The sequence below is a fragment of the Pituophis catenifer genome, unplaced genomic scaffold (genome assembly GCF_029215685.1).
Source record: "Pituophis catenifer annectens isolate HBS135680 unplaced genomic scaffold, rPitCat1.0.hap2 SCAF_1, whole genome shotgun sequence".
Lineage (NCBI taxonomy): Eukaryota > Metazoa > Chordata > Lepidosauria > Squamata > Colubridae > Pituophis > Pituophis catenifer.
In genome coordinates, this window is record NW_027256881.1 from 146,844,726 (window position 1) to 146,860,887 (window position 16,162).

General features: G+C 38.4%; 1 protein-coding gene across 1 annotated transcript; it reads right to left on the reverse strand.

The window, feature by feature from the left end:
* Positions 1-202: 202 nt before the first annotated feature.
* Positions 203-15,874, reverse strand: NPM1 (nucleophosmin 1). Its single transcript, XM_070933046.1, has 11 exons — positions 15,668-15,874; positions 14,541-14,620; positions 14,107-14,226; positions 10,713-10,806; positions 10,489-10,586; positions 9,750-9,814; positions 8,815-8,872; positions 3,930-4,028; positions 1,945-2,064; positions 1,301-1,375; positions 203-514 (listed from the first exon to the last, which is right to left on the reverse strand). Exons 1-11 carry the CDS (start codon positions 15,723-15,725, stop codon positions 476-478), a joined length of 906 nt encoding a protein of 301 aa, XP_070789147.1. The 5' UTR covers positions 15,726-15,874; the 3' UTR covers positions 203-475.
* Positions 15,875-16,162: the final 288 nt, after the last annotated feature.

Here is a 16,162-nt window from a genome sequence, read left to right on the forward strand (position 1 = left end):
GCATAGTGTGCACTGCCATAACTTGCATTTTTTTTTAAAGCAGAAATTCTAAATTCTGAAAAGCATTACTACCTGAATGGGTTGCTGGAAAAGTGAGCATCTGCAAGTCCATTGGGCAAATGTAGTAAGTGATCCAGTTGGTATGACTGTAGGGCAATTCATACAGAATTGTTCTCTTCCCATAACAAAGCAGCAAAACGACTTAAAATACTAATTTTTTATTTTCACATTTACATTTAGTCTCCCTCTTCCCAGATCACCACTACTATGTATTATCAAAACATTTCCATACATATTTTAAATGAAAAGGATGGAATCTTGGTATTAAAAAACTGAACAGGCATTGTGGACCATACATTCTTGCCAAAATAATGTGGACGACATTAATCGGACTCTGGAGAGAAAGCTTCAGTCAGGTATTAATGGTTAAACACACAGGACCATCGTTTAAAAATGTAACCATTTGACTTCTTGCTTACAAAGACTGCCTCCACTGCCAGAGCTCTTGAATCACCTAGAAATATACACAAGGAGGTTAGCTTTACCCAAGTCTCCTGCTGTAATTTGTAACCTTACAACACCATAAAACTTGTGAATAAACTTATTATTTAATAGATGTAATGCCTTTAAAAATATTTATGGTACAGAATATAACAGTTCTAGGTTTAAAACAAGATGCACATACAGGAATTTCAGGTGTGTACCGATTTTTAAAAACATTTACTAAATGCCCCACTCAAGATCACAATGATTAAAATTATTCAGTGTATTAGTATAGTAAAGGCCCTTTCACTATCTTAACTTAAACTGTCAAGAATTCTCTTTTAGGCAACCATAATTTCACTCTCCATCACAAAATCTCTTGAGAAGAATGAATTCCTGGGGAAAAGGAAAACATTCTTTCAGAAATTTGTATCACAAAATTTAAGATTTATGGCTCTAAGATAATCAATTTGTTCTTGACACTGATACCACCACTATCTACCGTGTTTCCTCACATGCTGTTTGACTTTGGAGGAAAAAAAGCTTAAAGCTACAAAATAGTTTTGATCTAGAAATTGGCACTAAAGGACAGGCAAGTGCATCAGGCAATGCTCACGCAAAAGCATTTTATTTGGTTAAAAATGGGATTGAAGCACCTTATAGGCTTAATGAAAGAACTCATTGATACCCCCACAGAAAAATGTTAACATTCCATCATCAGAAAAACATCCTGTTCTGGTTTTTTTCTTGTAATGACTTGAAGAAATAACACAATTCTGTTAATTTAAATGATTTTATCAAGACATAATTCCATTACCTTCGGGTCTTCTGCCTTGTAACAACTCTTAATGTAATTTGCAAACTTGGCTTCTAATTTAGGAAGATTCATTCCCTATTGAAAGAGACAAATACAGCATTAAAACAATGAATTACAAAATCTATAATTCACACTACAAGTAAGTTCATTTAAGATAGAACTGGTTCACATGAAAATGCCCTAGGCCAGGGGTGTCAAACTCACTTTGTCATGGCGGCGTCACGTGACATATCGGGACTTATTTTTTCCCCTTTGCTAAACCGGGCATGGCCAGCGCCGTGACGGCCCACGGGCCAGGAGTTTGACAGCCCTGCCCTAGACAAAGCTTGGAATTATCAACAAAGACCCATAAAATTGCAATTCATATGGTAAATATATTAAATGGAGACTGAGTAAAAACTACAATTGGCAGGAGGAAAAATCTAATTCTTCCACCAAACAACAGTTAATGCTACATGCCTTGAAGAATGCACAAAGGAAAAGCTGGGGAGGCAGATGACCCTCCATTGTAAAAATACAAAAATTAAAAACCTAAGATTTGTTTGTTCACCACTATAAATTGAAAAATCATCAAGTTTTCTACATCAAAGAACATACATACTCTCTATCTCAGTAGCCACGGCTATTCAGTGTGATAAAATTACCTTTTCCATGATTGTTTGCATTTTTGCTTTTATCTCCTCTATAGAAAATTGTTTTGGTGATTTTGCAGGCCGTGGTGATTTGGGAGTCTCTGATCCCTTTTCTTTTTGAGATTCTGGAGTCTGAAACATACCAAACTAGGCTTAAAATCCCTCAACAATAGAACAAGAAAACTGATGATCAACAATAGATATGTAAGCCTCAGGTTATATTAATGAGGAAGGGAAAACCAAGCATATGAAAGTTAGGAAGGGAAAAATCTTGAGCCACTACATTAGTTGGTCCAATATCAGCGAGCAATTCTTACTTAACTTCAGTCGTTTATATAATGGAATGTATTTTTTAAAAGACTTGAAAGACATTTCAAGTACAGGCTTCTAACTTTTCAGTAAATGTTCATGTCTGTAAACCTCTGTAAAATTTCGTCAGAAATAATATCCAATACTATATAGCTTTTGTCATTGTCACTTTTTCACTGATTATTTTATCCACAATAGAATATATTGCTTCATCCGTTGACTTCTGCAAGGATGATAGATTAGGTGTTCATTCTTTGGGGAGCCAAGACTGCAGATGTTAACTTTATATTTACCGACAATCCAGGCTCCTGGATTGGGGCTGAAAGGCGGAAGCAGTATGCTCTATCCCATATATGGGTAGACCAGGTTGCCCTGATAGAAAAAATACTTAAGACTGCAGATGATTGTACAAGGATAAAGCCTACTTAGAAGTCATTGCCTTGCACTTTATCCTACTTTCATTTATTTGAACTTCTGTGCTGTTTCAGCCAGTTCATTTATAGGAAGTCCTCATTTAACTATCACAATTGGGATCGGCAACTGATGCAAAGCAAAACATGTGGCCATGCCAGATCTGCATCACTTCCACTGTTGTTTAACCATGCTAAACCATCACTAAGCAAAACACCCCTCATTAAGCAAGACATCACATAACTATGACTTGTGATTTTACTGCTAGCTTCTCCTGACTCTGCTTGTTGGAAACCAGCTATAAAGTATGCAAAAGGTGATCATGTGACTTCAGGGATGCTGTGAGGATCAATCATAGTCTCCTTTTCAGCACCATTTTAAGTTTTGAACAGTTGTTAAACAGGGCAGTTGTTAACCTGTACTTCTTCCTACTATTAGCTTTTATACATTTGCCATTAGCTTTTATTTTGTGTCAACTGACAGGGAGAGAATCTCTTGAGCATTCTATGCTTTTAAGATGTTTTCCCTGCAAAGGGAGAAGCATTTATCAGACACTTAGTAACTTACAAGACCACTAATAACGTTTGCTCTGAAGGGGAAATCCTTTCTGCCTCAGAATGATAGTTTAAGGCAGGGGTTTGCAACCTTAAACACTCAAGAGCCATTTGGACCAGTTTCCCACAGAAAACACCGGAAGCCACAAAACCTGGGTGGGCGTGGCCAACTCAACATCACTCCCAGCCAGCCACGCCTACCCAGATTTTGTGACTTCCGGTGTTTTCTGTGGGAAAGGGGTGAGGAGGGTCGTCTTCAGGGAAGCCACCACTGCAGCTCGTGCTTGCTCCTCAGCTGCGGGGCTGTCCCCCTTTCCATCATACCCTCCTCCCAGATCCCGTTCCCCCCCCCCACCAGCCCTCATGTTAGCGAGGATGGCTTTGGCCATGGCCAGTGTCACGGGACAGAGAGCAGGTTGTGCAACCGGGGAGGCAGGGAGCCGCAGGAAAGGGGTCAAAGAGCCACATGCGGCTCCAGAGCCACGGGTTGCCGACACCCGGTTTAGGATGTAACTTAAACTATACATTAATCCCTCAAAGGCTTACATGAAAAAGCTGAGCAAATATCAACTTGGCAATTCATAAATACATGCAGATTCCTATTTTAACTCCTATAATACACCAATATTACAATTCAATCAGACATCAAAAACCTAGATTAGTACAACTTCCAATTTTCCTAATATATAATAGCCAATGATGAAAATTAATCTACATACTCACTTTCAATTTGGATGTTGCCAACTTTGGTGTTGCCAATTTAGAATCTTTTCCATTCTGTTTTGATTTTGGTGTTTTCTTCACAGAAGAATCTCTGGCAGGCTAAAAGTAGAATGTTAACAGCCTTATTTTAATAATCAAGAAACTAAACTATTATTTACCACACATTTTGCACTATAATTTTCATAGCCTATGCTATTGTCCATATTTGCTGTAATTAATGAAAATTTACAGCCTGCCACTACTACAAAGGGTTACCTATCAGTTCTTATTGTAATGAAAATGTAAAGTTCACTATTCCAGTGGAGTCTATACAGTGGTACCTTGGTACTCGTTAATTGGTTCAGAGAGGCTCAACGAAAACTAAACAAATTCTTCCCATAAGAAACAATGTAAATAAATTTAATGTGTTCCCAAACCAAAGACAATGCACATTTTTAATACGGTAAGTAAAAAGATAGGGTTGCATATTACTTTACATGAGATATAAACCTAAAAATAAATACTGTACCTGGATTGAATAAAACAAAAACTTCACTTTATTTGTACTAAGAAGACTCCACGTCCTAATGGAATTGTCCTATTCCAGCCCACATGCACAAACTCACAGGGAGTTTTTAAAACTTTAAGACAGATCGCATTTGCACCAACTGCAAAGTTCCCAAGTCCATGCCTGCTCAACCTATGCACAGGGTTGTAAAGTCTGCAGGCAAAGGTACAAGTCCACATACACAGTCTGAAATCCAGACAAAATCCACACAATAAAACCAAATCAAGGAGTCCAAAGTCCAAGAAGCAGGTTCGAAATCCAAACATGAAGTCACACAAAGCACAGGTCTGAAGTCATGGAATCATGGAACTGGAGCACATGCACAGCAAAGAAAACAGGCAGCTATTTCCAACATCACGTTGCTAAATAAGTGTGCAATGGTGTTAACTTATTAGGAAGGACGAGGCTGCCTTTTCACAAGTAGCCCCTCCATTGAGCCCCCCTCCGTTCAGCCCTTTGTATCCTAGGATCTGCTGGAGAAGGTAGTTCCTTCTTATTCCCACTGATCAGGTGCAGCGATCCTTCTCCAGCCTGCACTTCTGTCTGGGTCTCTGAACCATCCAGCTGCAGCTGCATCTCATCTCCAGCCAGGCACCTGACTGACTATTCCGACGGCCCCTCCAAGGTTCCTGGCTTCTCTTCTTCCTCTGACCTGTTCACTCTGGACAGAGTGAAGGATCACAGCTGCAGCTGGTATGAGAAGGAACTGCCTCCACCAGATCCTAGAACACGTAGGGCTGAACGGAGAAGCACTATGCACAACGTAGGTCAGCAAGGCTACTCGCAAGGAGGTAGCCTCATCCCTCCTAATGAGTTACATTGGCACACAGCTATTTAGCATCTTCCTGGTGCTCCCCTGCACCCTCGTCTTCTGAGGAAGTCATTAGAGGGATAGTGGGAGGAAGTTAAATGGAGCATTGCTTGGAAGGAGACTCCCTCCAACAGAACATTGGGCATTTGCACTTAGGTGTTCTTTCTCTTTTCTGCTTTTTTTCAATTTGCACCACAAGCTCTGGCACACTCTTTGTCATCTTCGCTAAAAACATATCCAATGAGGACTGCTTCTGTCTTTTCAGAGTTTCTTGAAAGTGTGAAATTGTTTGGTCATTGAATAAATTTAGATTTTTTTCTTGTCAGACCCTTGTCTGAATGGTACTTCTATTCTATTCTATTCTATTCTATTCTATTCTATTCTATTCTATTCTATTCTATTCTATTCTATTCTATTCTATTCTATTCTATTCTATTCTGTAACTGGGTAAATCCTCCCTTATCTCATCTGAAGAAATTTCTTTAGCCACCTCTTATTGCTGCTCCTTCTGTAGTTCCTGCAGCTCCTCAGTGCTGAGCTCCTCATGATGTTCTTCCACTGACTTCTCAATATCAGCAGCATCAACTTCCAGACCCATGGATTGGCCCAAATACAACATCCTGCACAATTGTATCCTCTTTACCTGCAGGCTTAGGACCAGTCTCAAACCCTTCTAAGTCTCTCTGAGTCACAGCTTCTGGCCACAAATTCTTCCATGCTGAATTCATTGTCCTTCTTTCCAGGCTTTATCAATAAGATCAAGGCAGTGCAGGATATTGAAATGCTCATTCCAGAATTCTGTGTCAGCCGAATATCAGAGGTGGTCTCAAAGCATCTCTGGAAAAGTGCCTTGATACACAACTTTTTGAAGTTTGAAATGACCTGATCCATGGGCTGGAAGAGAGTACTGTGTTTTCCCGAAAATAAGACCCCGTCTTATATTTTGAACCCTGAAATAAGCGCTTGGCCTTATTGCCATGCGCTCAAAAGCCCAATTCGGCTTATTATCAGGGGATGTCTTGTTTTGGGGAAAACAGGACAATAGTGTTGGGGGCAGGATCCTTAGTTATGAAGCTGAACTCTTCCAGTAAGACATCCTCCAATCCTGGAGGGTGGGCAGGTGCACTGTCCATCATTAGGAGAGCTTTCAGAGGCAAATCTTTCTCCAGTAATTGTTTTTCACTGAGGGACCAAACACTTCATTTATCCACTTGGTGAAAAATTGCCTCGTGACCCAAGCTTTGCTGTTTGCCCTCCACATCACGTGGGAGTTTGTTTTTTATGATGTTATGCTTCTTGAAAACTCATGGGTTTTCCTATGATAGACTAGTAGAGGCTTGATTTTAAGTCCCCTCTAGCATTCCCACACAACAATACAATAAGCCTGTCCTTCATTGGTTTGTGACCTGGTAATGCCTCTTCCTCTTTTGCGATGTAGGTTCGGCTCGGCATTTCCCCCCCAAAAAAGTTTGGTCTCATCAGTTAAAAACTTGGTGGGGAATAAAACCCTCAGCCTCTGCGTAGTCATGAAATTCAGACGAATTCATCAGCAGCCTTTTTATTAATACTCACTGTCTCGCCATGCCTCATAACACTACGGATGTCGGTCCTCTTTTTAAAATTGTCAAACCAGTCATGGCTGGCCTTAAAAACTTTTAACACTCTCATCCACTCGGTCCCGGTTTGTTTTTCAAAAGATCAGCATGCAATAGGTTTGCTTTTCACATATCATGCCTTCCAATACATTGTCACCTGCTAACAGCTTCTCGTTTAATTAACGAGAAATTAACAACAGCTTTTCAACTTCGAATGTTTGGAAACGCTGCTTTGTTACTGCTTTAACTCCTTTTGCAACCTCAGCCCTTTTAATCGTTTCTTTATTCTTAATGATGGTGGAGACTGTTGTTTTAGGCATACTGTATTCCCTAGCAAGATCCGTAATGTGAATACTGCTCTCGTATTTGCCTATTCTTTCTTTCTTTTTTTTTGCTCTGGTGCAATTTTCTTTTCTGCGCAATGCTATCATTTTATTAGGACCCAATGTTAGAGGGGGGAAAAACGCAAAAATACACCAAATGACCACAGAAGCTAAGACCACAAGGGGATGTGCACAAGGCAAGAGCTACCATGTGACTAATTCATGACTCTTTTTGTTTCGATTGAAAAAGGCAGTGAGCCTCGAAGCAGCTGACAATAAGAAGTTCTAGTTTGCGTGTTGAGTGCCAAACATGATGAATACTGGGACAAATTTTTGCGTCAAAATGCATCAAGTATCAAATTTGAAAAATTTCAAAGCAGTCTAGTACTGAGGTACCATTGTCATAGCAGTACCAAATAAACAGTGCTTATTTTCCAGTCAACAAAATTCATTTAGTATTTTTAAAGACACTTTCTGTCTCAAAGGGATGGCAGAGGGATGGGGGGTAGGGTAATAAATCAGTTTAGTTCTAATGTAGCCTGCTTTAACAATTTTGGTTTACAAGAAATATATATCTGTGCATTTTCTAAAAAACATTATAGTTAACCAAAAATAATTTGCCTGTAAGAATCATGTATTCAAAATGGAAGCCACGTCTGATTAAATATTTACTTATTTCAACCATTTATTTATATATATGGAGAGTAAACTACTGTTTTATAATAATTTTTATCTTCTAAGAAAATCAGACTGTTATTTTAAGCTACAGCTCCACTAGTCATGCTGCCTCCAGAAACATTTATGATTATTTAACTCTGCAATAAACTATTAATTGAGCCAAATGCAGGAAAATTTACTTTACATTCCTTAACTTGAAAGCAAATTCTTTTATAATTTAATCCAAGCACTTCTTTAAACAAATACAATCTGATACAGCTCAGTTGCTATCCTTTTTCAGTTTTCAACTTGTAATAGAAATAGGATGTTGTTTCTCCTATCTAATCCTTTAAAAAAAAACTTGTAAAATAAGAGAAAACACTTTCCTCTTTCTATCTTATGATTCACAAAATATTCTTCCAGTTCAAACTTTTTTTTACCTTTTTAAGTACAGCCAGGTATAGTTTTGTTTTCCTTCATAGAAAGTCAAGTATATACGGAAAAGATATAATAGCCCATTGTGCCAGCTAAATGGTATCAACATTGACTTCCAGAAGCTTGCTGGAAACTGTTCATAGTACCTTACCATTCAAAAAGCAATGTAATGTGAGAAGTCATGAAACAGAGAAAAAGCAAATGTATTTTCTGGGGAAAGAGACAAAAAAGCTACTCCTAAATGGGTCTGCTGGTGCATGTAATAGCAGGGAGAAGACAGGAAAATGTTCTGCATATGCACTACAGAAACCCAATTTCAGAGTTAGAAGCAACAAGGTGCGTAAAACACTAAGACTGTAATGATGCACGCTGCCCATCCAAAATGTTTTGAAAAGCAAAAATAAAAATATTCAGCAAAGGAAACATTAATCTCCTTTGAATCCTTTAAATTCAATTCTGTTATGTATACCTTAAGTCTACTTTCATCTCAGAAGCACTTTGAGTAGAAATAACTTACTTTTTTCTGTGGAGTCTTATCTTCCTCCTCCTCCTCTTCATCCTCGTCTTCATCATCACTACAATCAAAATTCAGTTTATGTAAATTCCTAAAGCCTGTTAAGTCTAATAAATTTGATATCTCATATTCAATTTTACATTGGAGCAAACAGGGGGTAAGGGGGGGGATCTATGAAAATTCGCCACAGCCAACACAACATGGCTAACTCGCCACAGCCATCTCACCAACAACTTGCTGTGGGACAAGAGTTACACTAATATCAAAGAATTGGTGGAATAGAATCCTTAAAGAAAGGATGCAAAAGGAGAGACAAGACTGAAATGTGAATGGCAAAAATTAAAATAATTTTTATTTATTTTAAATAAATAGAATTGTTAAAATTGTCCTGGGTGAGCTTTCCCATGGCAAGTTGGCCATGGCAAGCTGTCCTGCAAGGAGTTGGGCATGAGTTGGCTGTTGCGAGTTGACTGTGGCAAGTTGTCACATTCCCAAATGGGGATACAGCTGTCTCTTTGTATGTAACACACACTAAGAGTAGCAACTTTGATCTCATGGCTTTGCCCATCATCTTTGACTTTTTTGACCCCTCTCCCAACAGATGGTCCTACTGGAACAAGCTGAAGAAAAACAAATCAATAGGAACTAAAGAATGTGGTATTCTAGACTAATGGAAATTTCACAAAAGGCCTAATTGTGTGACTACTTCCTGAAGTGCATTAAAATTTAGACTCTTTGATTAAGTCATACTTCCACCCATTATCTAACCAAAGATAAAATTCAGGCATGTAATAGAAGCATCATTTTTAAAAAAAACATAGTGTCTCTAAAATATATACCCAAAATATATTTAACAACTCTAGGAGAAATGTCTTTCGGCTGTATTTCCTGCCCAGGCTATTTATTTAAACACAACAGATTATTGAAATATAACATACTCTTCTTCATCATCGTCATCATCTTCATCATCTTCAAAATCCTTGTCTGCCATCCTTGCTTTTTTCTTGAAAGAACAAATGTAATTTATGAGAAGATATATACCATCTTCAATACTAATTTATGAATAAAAATAATTAAAAATTATCCAGGATGTCAAATCAAATTACAAAAATGATTAATCTGTTTCTTTCACCTTTCACACTAGAAGCAGTTGAACTATGTATTCAGAAAATTCAGTTTTATTCATAAGATTGATTTGCAAAAAGTATTTTCTTCTGCAAAGAACTAAATTTGTGGATAAATTTACAGCACAGGCATACAGGTAATCCTCGACTTAACAGTTAATTTGGTGATCATTCGAAGTTACAACAGTACTGGAAAAAGTGACTTATGGCCATTTTTCACACTTACGACCACTGCAGCATCTCCATGGCCATGCAATTAAAATTCAGACACTTGGTAACTGACTCATGTTTATGACAGTGTCCCAGGATCATGTGATCATCTTTTACAACCCTCTGACAAGCAAAGTCAATCAGGAAGCCAAATTCACTGAACAACCACATGCAGTGATTAACTTAACAACTGTGGCAAAAAAAGTCATAAAAATGGGGCAAAATTCACTTAACAAATGTCTCAACAACAGAAATTTTGGGTTCAATTGTAGTCCTAAGTCAAAGAATACCTGTATTCCTAAAATCCTGCAGGTCAAAATAATGAATTCCATTAGATGCTTACCAGGGGAACTTTAGCTAATGTCACACCTGCAGGTCTTTTTACCATATTTTGTACTTTATCTTCATCCTCATCTTCAGATTCTGGTTCTTCCTCTAAAGCTGTTAGAGAAGACAAGAGTAAACCAAATATTTTCCAACCGCAAAGACAAAAGTTTAATTTACTTTAGCAAGCTGAATGGAAATAATATCCCAAATTAAAACACAGAATGTTATAAATGTTCATACCTACAAGGTGTTGTCCACTGACATAAACAGGCCCTGAACCACTTTTCAATCTCAGGATTACTGGAGGTGTAATTTCAAAGCCACCTAATGAAACCTTAAAAGAAAAATAGAAAGTTCTGCTGAAATTAAAAAAAAAATGTGACAAGCAGAGACATCATTAACTAGAACTCAAACCAAGCCAGGCTGAAGGAGGTTGCTATTATTTCCAAATAAAGCTAAAGATTGCAATCCAAAAAAGGATCCTTTGCTCAAAGTTAAGATAGCTAACTCGGAAAGAAATGCAAAATGCCTTGAGGGTGCATAGGCCCAAAATACAGCTACCTACTTGGCACCCTAGCCAATTCAGAGAATAACAAATGTGTTTCACAGGCTACCAGTAAGCTTCTTGGTAAAATTCAAGGTGCTGGGGATTACTTACTCCACAAATTTGTTCCTTTGATACGGTTGCATCTTCCCACCCTATATGACCCAGCAGGGAAAGATGCTCTAGGGACTCCCCCATCTAATTATCAGAAGGCTGAAATCCAGATAATGATATTCTCAGTATCAGCATCCTTACTTTAGAATATGATCCCTGTTTCCCAGGCTTTTGTTCTTTAGGCTGCATGTATTTCCTAACATTTTCATTTTAAACACAAAAACGTACTAAAAAAATATTTGTATTGCATTATTCAAACCAAGTACATAAAAAAAAAGTTTTATCACAAACTTAGAGCAAAGCAAGCTTGTCATTAAAGGTCCCTTGGAGTGTTTGTTTCAAATTACAGGGTTGTAAAAAGGGAGGGCTTTTTTTCCCCCAGACAGTTTCAGTTTTTCCTGGCTCTTTCACAGTATTGGCAGAACAGGAAAATGCAGAACAGCAATAATTTAAGCATATGCTGCTGGACTACTCAAATGCCACAACTCAATCAAAACTTATGAATTGTTACAATTCATTACAATTGTTTGCCTTTCAATAACAACTAGAACTGAAGGGGATGTAGAGAATCAGTTATCAGTCGCTTCCAATTCAGGGTATGAAGGACCTAATTTTGCTAGACTTTTAGTACCTTAAAATGCAAGGATACGTTTCTGCCCAATCTCTACATGTTTACAGAAGCCTTCCCAATCATATTTGTGAATTGCAAAGCTTATGTTGCTTTGAGCTTGATATGCATAGCGCCTAAATCTTGAGGATTCAGACTCTATGCTTAAAATCAGCATTAATTTATACATTAAAATTAGCAATGGAGACTTGATTGTAACAAAGTAGCATTTCCAATATAAAGTGGAAAGAACTGAAATTATTTCTCAATTATTAACTTTGATGCAGGAGTTGGTGTCTATTTATTTAGTGTATGGCATCTACAGAGGTTACACAATCAGTGATATACAAATGTAAGTTTAAATAATCAGCAAATATATATATGTAGACATATCTGGCACGTGGACAATATATGAAATAAAATATTAAATTAAGATAAAACCATAATAAAATCACAATATATCATCATATAGTCACAATGGGAACCACCTAACTGCTTCTAGTGTGTCTGAGATGCGATCATTCTAGATGCCTTGCAATTTCCTGAGAATTCTTATATTATCACATTGCAGGCTCTCAGCCATTCTCCATTTAAAGAGCTTTACCTTAGTTCTGGCCTGGCCTGATTCTATTCAGGTGGCTCCATATTTCTAGGGCAATTGCATTCCTGGGAGTGGTTTTGTTGGATCTGGGTGATCTGTTAAGATGGTTCTTAAAAAATGCCCAATTTAATCGCCATTCTTTATCTAGATTGTAAAATTGCGGCATGTTATCCCAAATTGATTTCCTAGACTTTAGCCTGGTAGTGGTATTCCATTTTGGACTATCTGTTGCTATCACCTGAAATCAGGAGGGGTAATTTTAGAAACAACATGGAGCCATGAGAGTGGTGTGGATTTCAGGGTTTCAGATATTTTCATTGCACCATTAAAGTGAAAATCAATCTTATTTGTATGACAATTTCTTCCCCATACAGATATGTACTATTCAACAATAGAGTATTCTAATAATTGTGCCACTCTACGCAATGTTTTGTTTGTTCTCCCCAGTCTGGTTCCTGCAATTTTTCTAATCAAGTTGTTCCTGGTTTTCAATTTTTCTTCAATTACTTAAGGCATTTTCAAGTTGCAGTCTATGAATTATGGCTTAGCCATCCTGACAAAATTTAAAAGATCTTTCTTTAAAAAAAGCTCATTAAGAGAAAAGCATACAATGCTTAAGAAGATATTCTCCAGTGGCAAGCTTATCACATATGCATTCCAAGGAGGATTGGGAGATAAGCATTGTAATCAAATGTGAACTGTTGGGTCAAAGCATGTGCAAAATTATTTTTAATATGTGTTGAATGTGATCGTCTGTTAAGTGAGACCCTTCTCCTATTAAAAGGCCAATTACTTTTTAAAAAATTTATTGAATAACAGTATCAATTCTTAGCAGTTACCAATTAGATCAAGCCCTGTCAATAGTAATATACCAATGCAATAAATAAAAGGTTTCTAAGAACAATTTATAGGGATCTAAAAAAGCATACTCATCTTCACAAGTAAAATCCTTAATAAGCTAGTAGGATAATGAACATAGTATTCCTGTTACAATAGGCACTTTCTACTTTAAAAAAAAAAAAAATCCAAAATTTTTGGGCAGACTTTGAATCTTTAATAGATGCAGGCCTGTAATTACTTGTATAACTCTTGGGGTACATTTTAAGACAATCTACTTTGTACTAATATGAAGTTTCCTTCCATTCCCAAATCTTATTTGTCCTCTTGTTTATTGAATAGCAGAAACACAATCATCCAAACTAGGATAACTGGCAAGTGTAGTTTTATATAGCGAATCCAGCTGAGAACACTAAGGGGAGAACAAGTCAGTTGACATAATTCAAGGAAGAAGGTAACTCTATCCAACTTCCTTCTTCTATTGAAAGTATGGACCTATGTGACCTCAGCAGGAAAAATGATTGCAGTAACAAACTGAATCAGATTGTGGGAGTTAAAAAAGTAAGATTAGGAATTTTCTTATAAGATCCACAATTGCTAAAACAAAAATTGGGTATTTTAATTAACTGGTTTGTGTGTTCTACTCGTTGGTCTGTGAACAAAGATTTGATTGAAGTAACTGAAAATATTCATCAAAATGCATTTTTATTATGTAAATTATTTTTATAACTTTACTGAAAAACAATTAAGTACATACATGGATACTCAATTTTTGTTACCTGAAATTCCCATAACGGCTTCAAGAAAAGAAAGCAATGTACTTAAAGCAATTTAAAATTCTCAGTGTTAAGAATGGAACCACTGCCAAAATTGCAATTTACAATGTTTGTAATTCTTGCTACTCATTTTACTAAACAAGAAACATTCTTACCGTAGGCTGAACCGACATCTTCAAGGATGCCAATGTGACTTTTATCTGGTTGCCTTCATAGTCCAAAGCTTCTGCTTCAACAACATGCAATTCATCTTTAGCACCAACTCCTAAGCTAACCTGTATTATAAAACACAATGTTTGAGATGTTCCTTTACGTCTCAAGTACCTCCTACAACAATCACTAGTAAAAGAAAATGTAGTTTTATTACCTATCCAGAAATAATGAAATGTATCAACTGGGCACATGCTACCCTAACTAGTTTACATATTCAGCAAGTAATTGCTGATTATGCACATTTGAAGGTACTTTGCATGGTGAGCATTTTAAACAACTGCAAAGCATGCCCAAATAGCAGTTATGGTCTTTAAGTGTCAAATAAGTGTTCTGACTCAGAGAAATTTCCAAGAGGAAAAAAAAATAATTAACCTACCGTTCTTAGAGAAAGTTGATGTTCGTTTTCTTCATCGTTCACCTTAAAGTGATAGGGCTTGTCTCCCTTCAGCTCACAGCCTGCAGAAACACATATTGTCACCATTTAATTACTAAACAAGAAAAAATTAACTATTTAAATTCAATGATTTCCTTTTTAATTATTAAAAAGGAAAAACAATTCCATTTCAGACCAAAATACAAAAATTCATGTTAATTACACCTATCTATAAACAAAAATATTTTACAGAAGCCTACTGCCATGAACCCAGCTGCCAGAAAAGGGGGGGGAGAGAAAGAGTTAATCTTCCACATGGCCAACTTATTTTAGCACAACCAACTGGTTTACAATTTGCAAGTAGCAGCAGCAAAATAAGTGGTTTCTTATTCTGCCTGTAGGCCATAAAAACGACGTTGCCATCTACCGTTTGCAAGAAAGATGCAAACCCCGCTCTACCTACGGAAGCACGTGGCCACCCGTCTTTCTTCCCCTGCGCCGATTTCCCCCCGTTTTAAGCCTGGCATGGGGGAGAGAGGCCGTTTCTTGACCTTCCCCAGTCAAAATCGGCTCCTTGGCGATTTTTCTTTTCTTTTCAGTAGGATCGTGTTTTTTTTTTTCCCAGCGGTACCGATTTCAAAACGACCGTAATCAAGAGGCGGAATATTGATGCCTGAGCAACTTCTCCCTATCTATTCCCTACCACTCCTCTGGTTTTTATTTAAACCGTGATCCGGATTCGCACAAGCTGCTGGGCTAAAAACTGAACTCGGTTAAGAATTCAGGAACCAGCAAACCACGGCTTAGTGTGTCGCATTAACGAACCCAAATGCGCGGTTTGCAAAGAAAAATGGATAAAAAGCCCCAGAGAGAGAGAGGAAAAAAAGAGAGCCCCGAGTCGACCACGTGGCGAGGAAAGAAGCAGCAAGTACTTTAAGGGGGAGGAGGAGGATCCAGCCCCAAAATATGCAGCATTTCTCCGGATCCCGCACGCCGTTTTCTCCCGGGCCAAAGCCCCACCAAAACCCCAGCCACGTGCGAAGGCCCAGCGGAGGAGAGCAGCCTTGCCGCCCCTGCAGCGGAAGAGGGCGCGGAGGGGGAGACGGCGGAGAAAGAGCCCCATCGATTACCGAAGAGGAAGGTCTGCGGGCGGAGGGAGCCCATGTTATCCATATCGCTGTCCTCCATGCTGCTTGCGCGCTTCGAAAGCACCGGCCTCGGCTGACGAAGATTCGGGAAAGAAGGAAAGGAAATGGGGGAAAAGGGAAAAAAAAAAGAAAGAAGAATCGAGCACGATGGCGCCAACGACGCAGAGACGGCAGCGACCTCTGGGAAAGAACACGCCTTTTGCCCCACCTCCCTGCTATATGAAGTGGCAAATCTCGCGAGAAGAGGCGAGATCACCCTTTTGGCGACTCGGCGGCCCCGATTTTTTACGCCGGGGCCTTCGCCATGTGATCGGAGTGGCGCACGCGGTTGGAAAACGGGTCGGCCGCGGGGTGCGCAGGCGCTCTTCGGACTGCTGTGCGTTTTAGAATCGGGAATTCGGAGTGGTTGGTGCGGGGGGCGGGGCGGGATTCCGAAGCGCGTGCGGTGATTCGTTTTGCGCCTTAACTGAAAGTCTT

Coding starts and splice junctions, on each gene's coding strand:
- NPM1 (XM_070933046.1), bottom strand. CDS start 15,725: ATGGAGGACAGCGATATGGATAACATGGGCTCCCTCCGCCCGCAGACC. Junction 14,621..15,667: donor CCCGCAGACCTTCCTCTTCG/GTAATCGATGGG, acceptor GTGTTTCTGCAG/GCTGTGAGCTGAAGGGAGAC. Junction 2,065..3,929: donor TGGCAACATCCAAATTGAAA/GTGAGTATGTAG, acceptor GGTATGTTTCAG/ACTCCAGAATCTCAAAAAGA.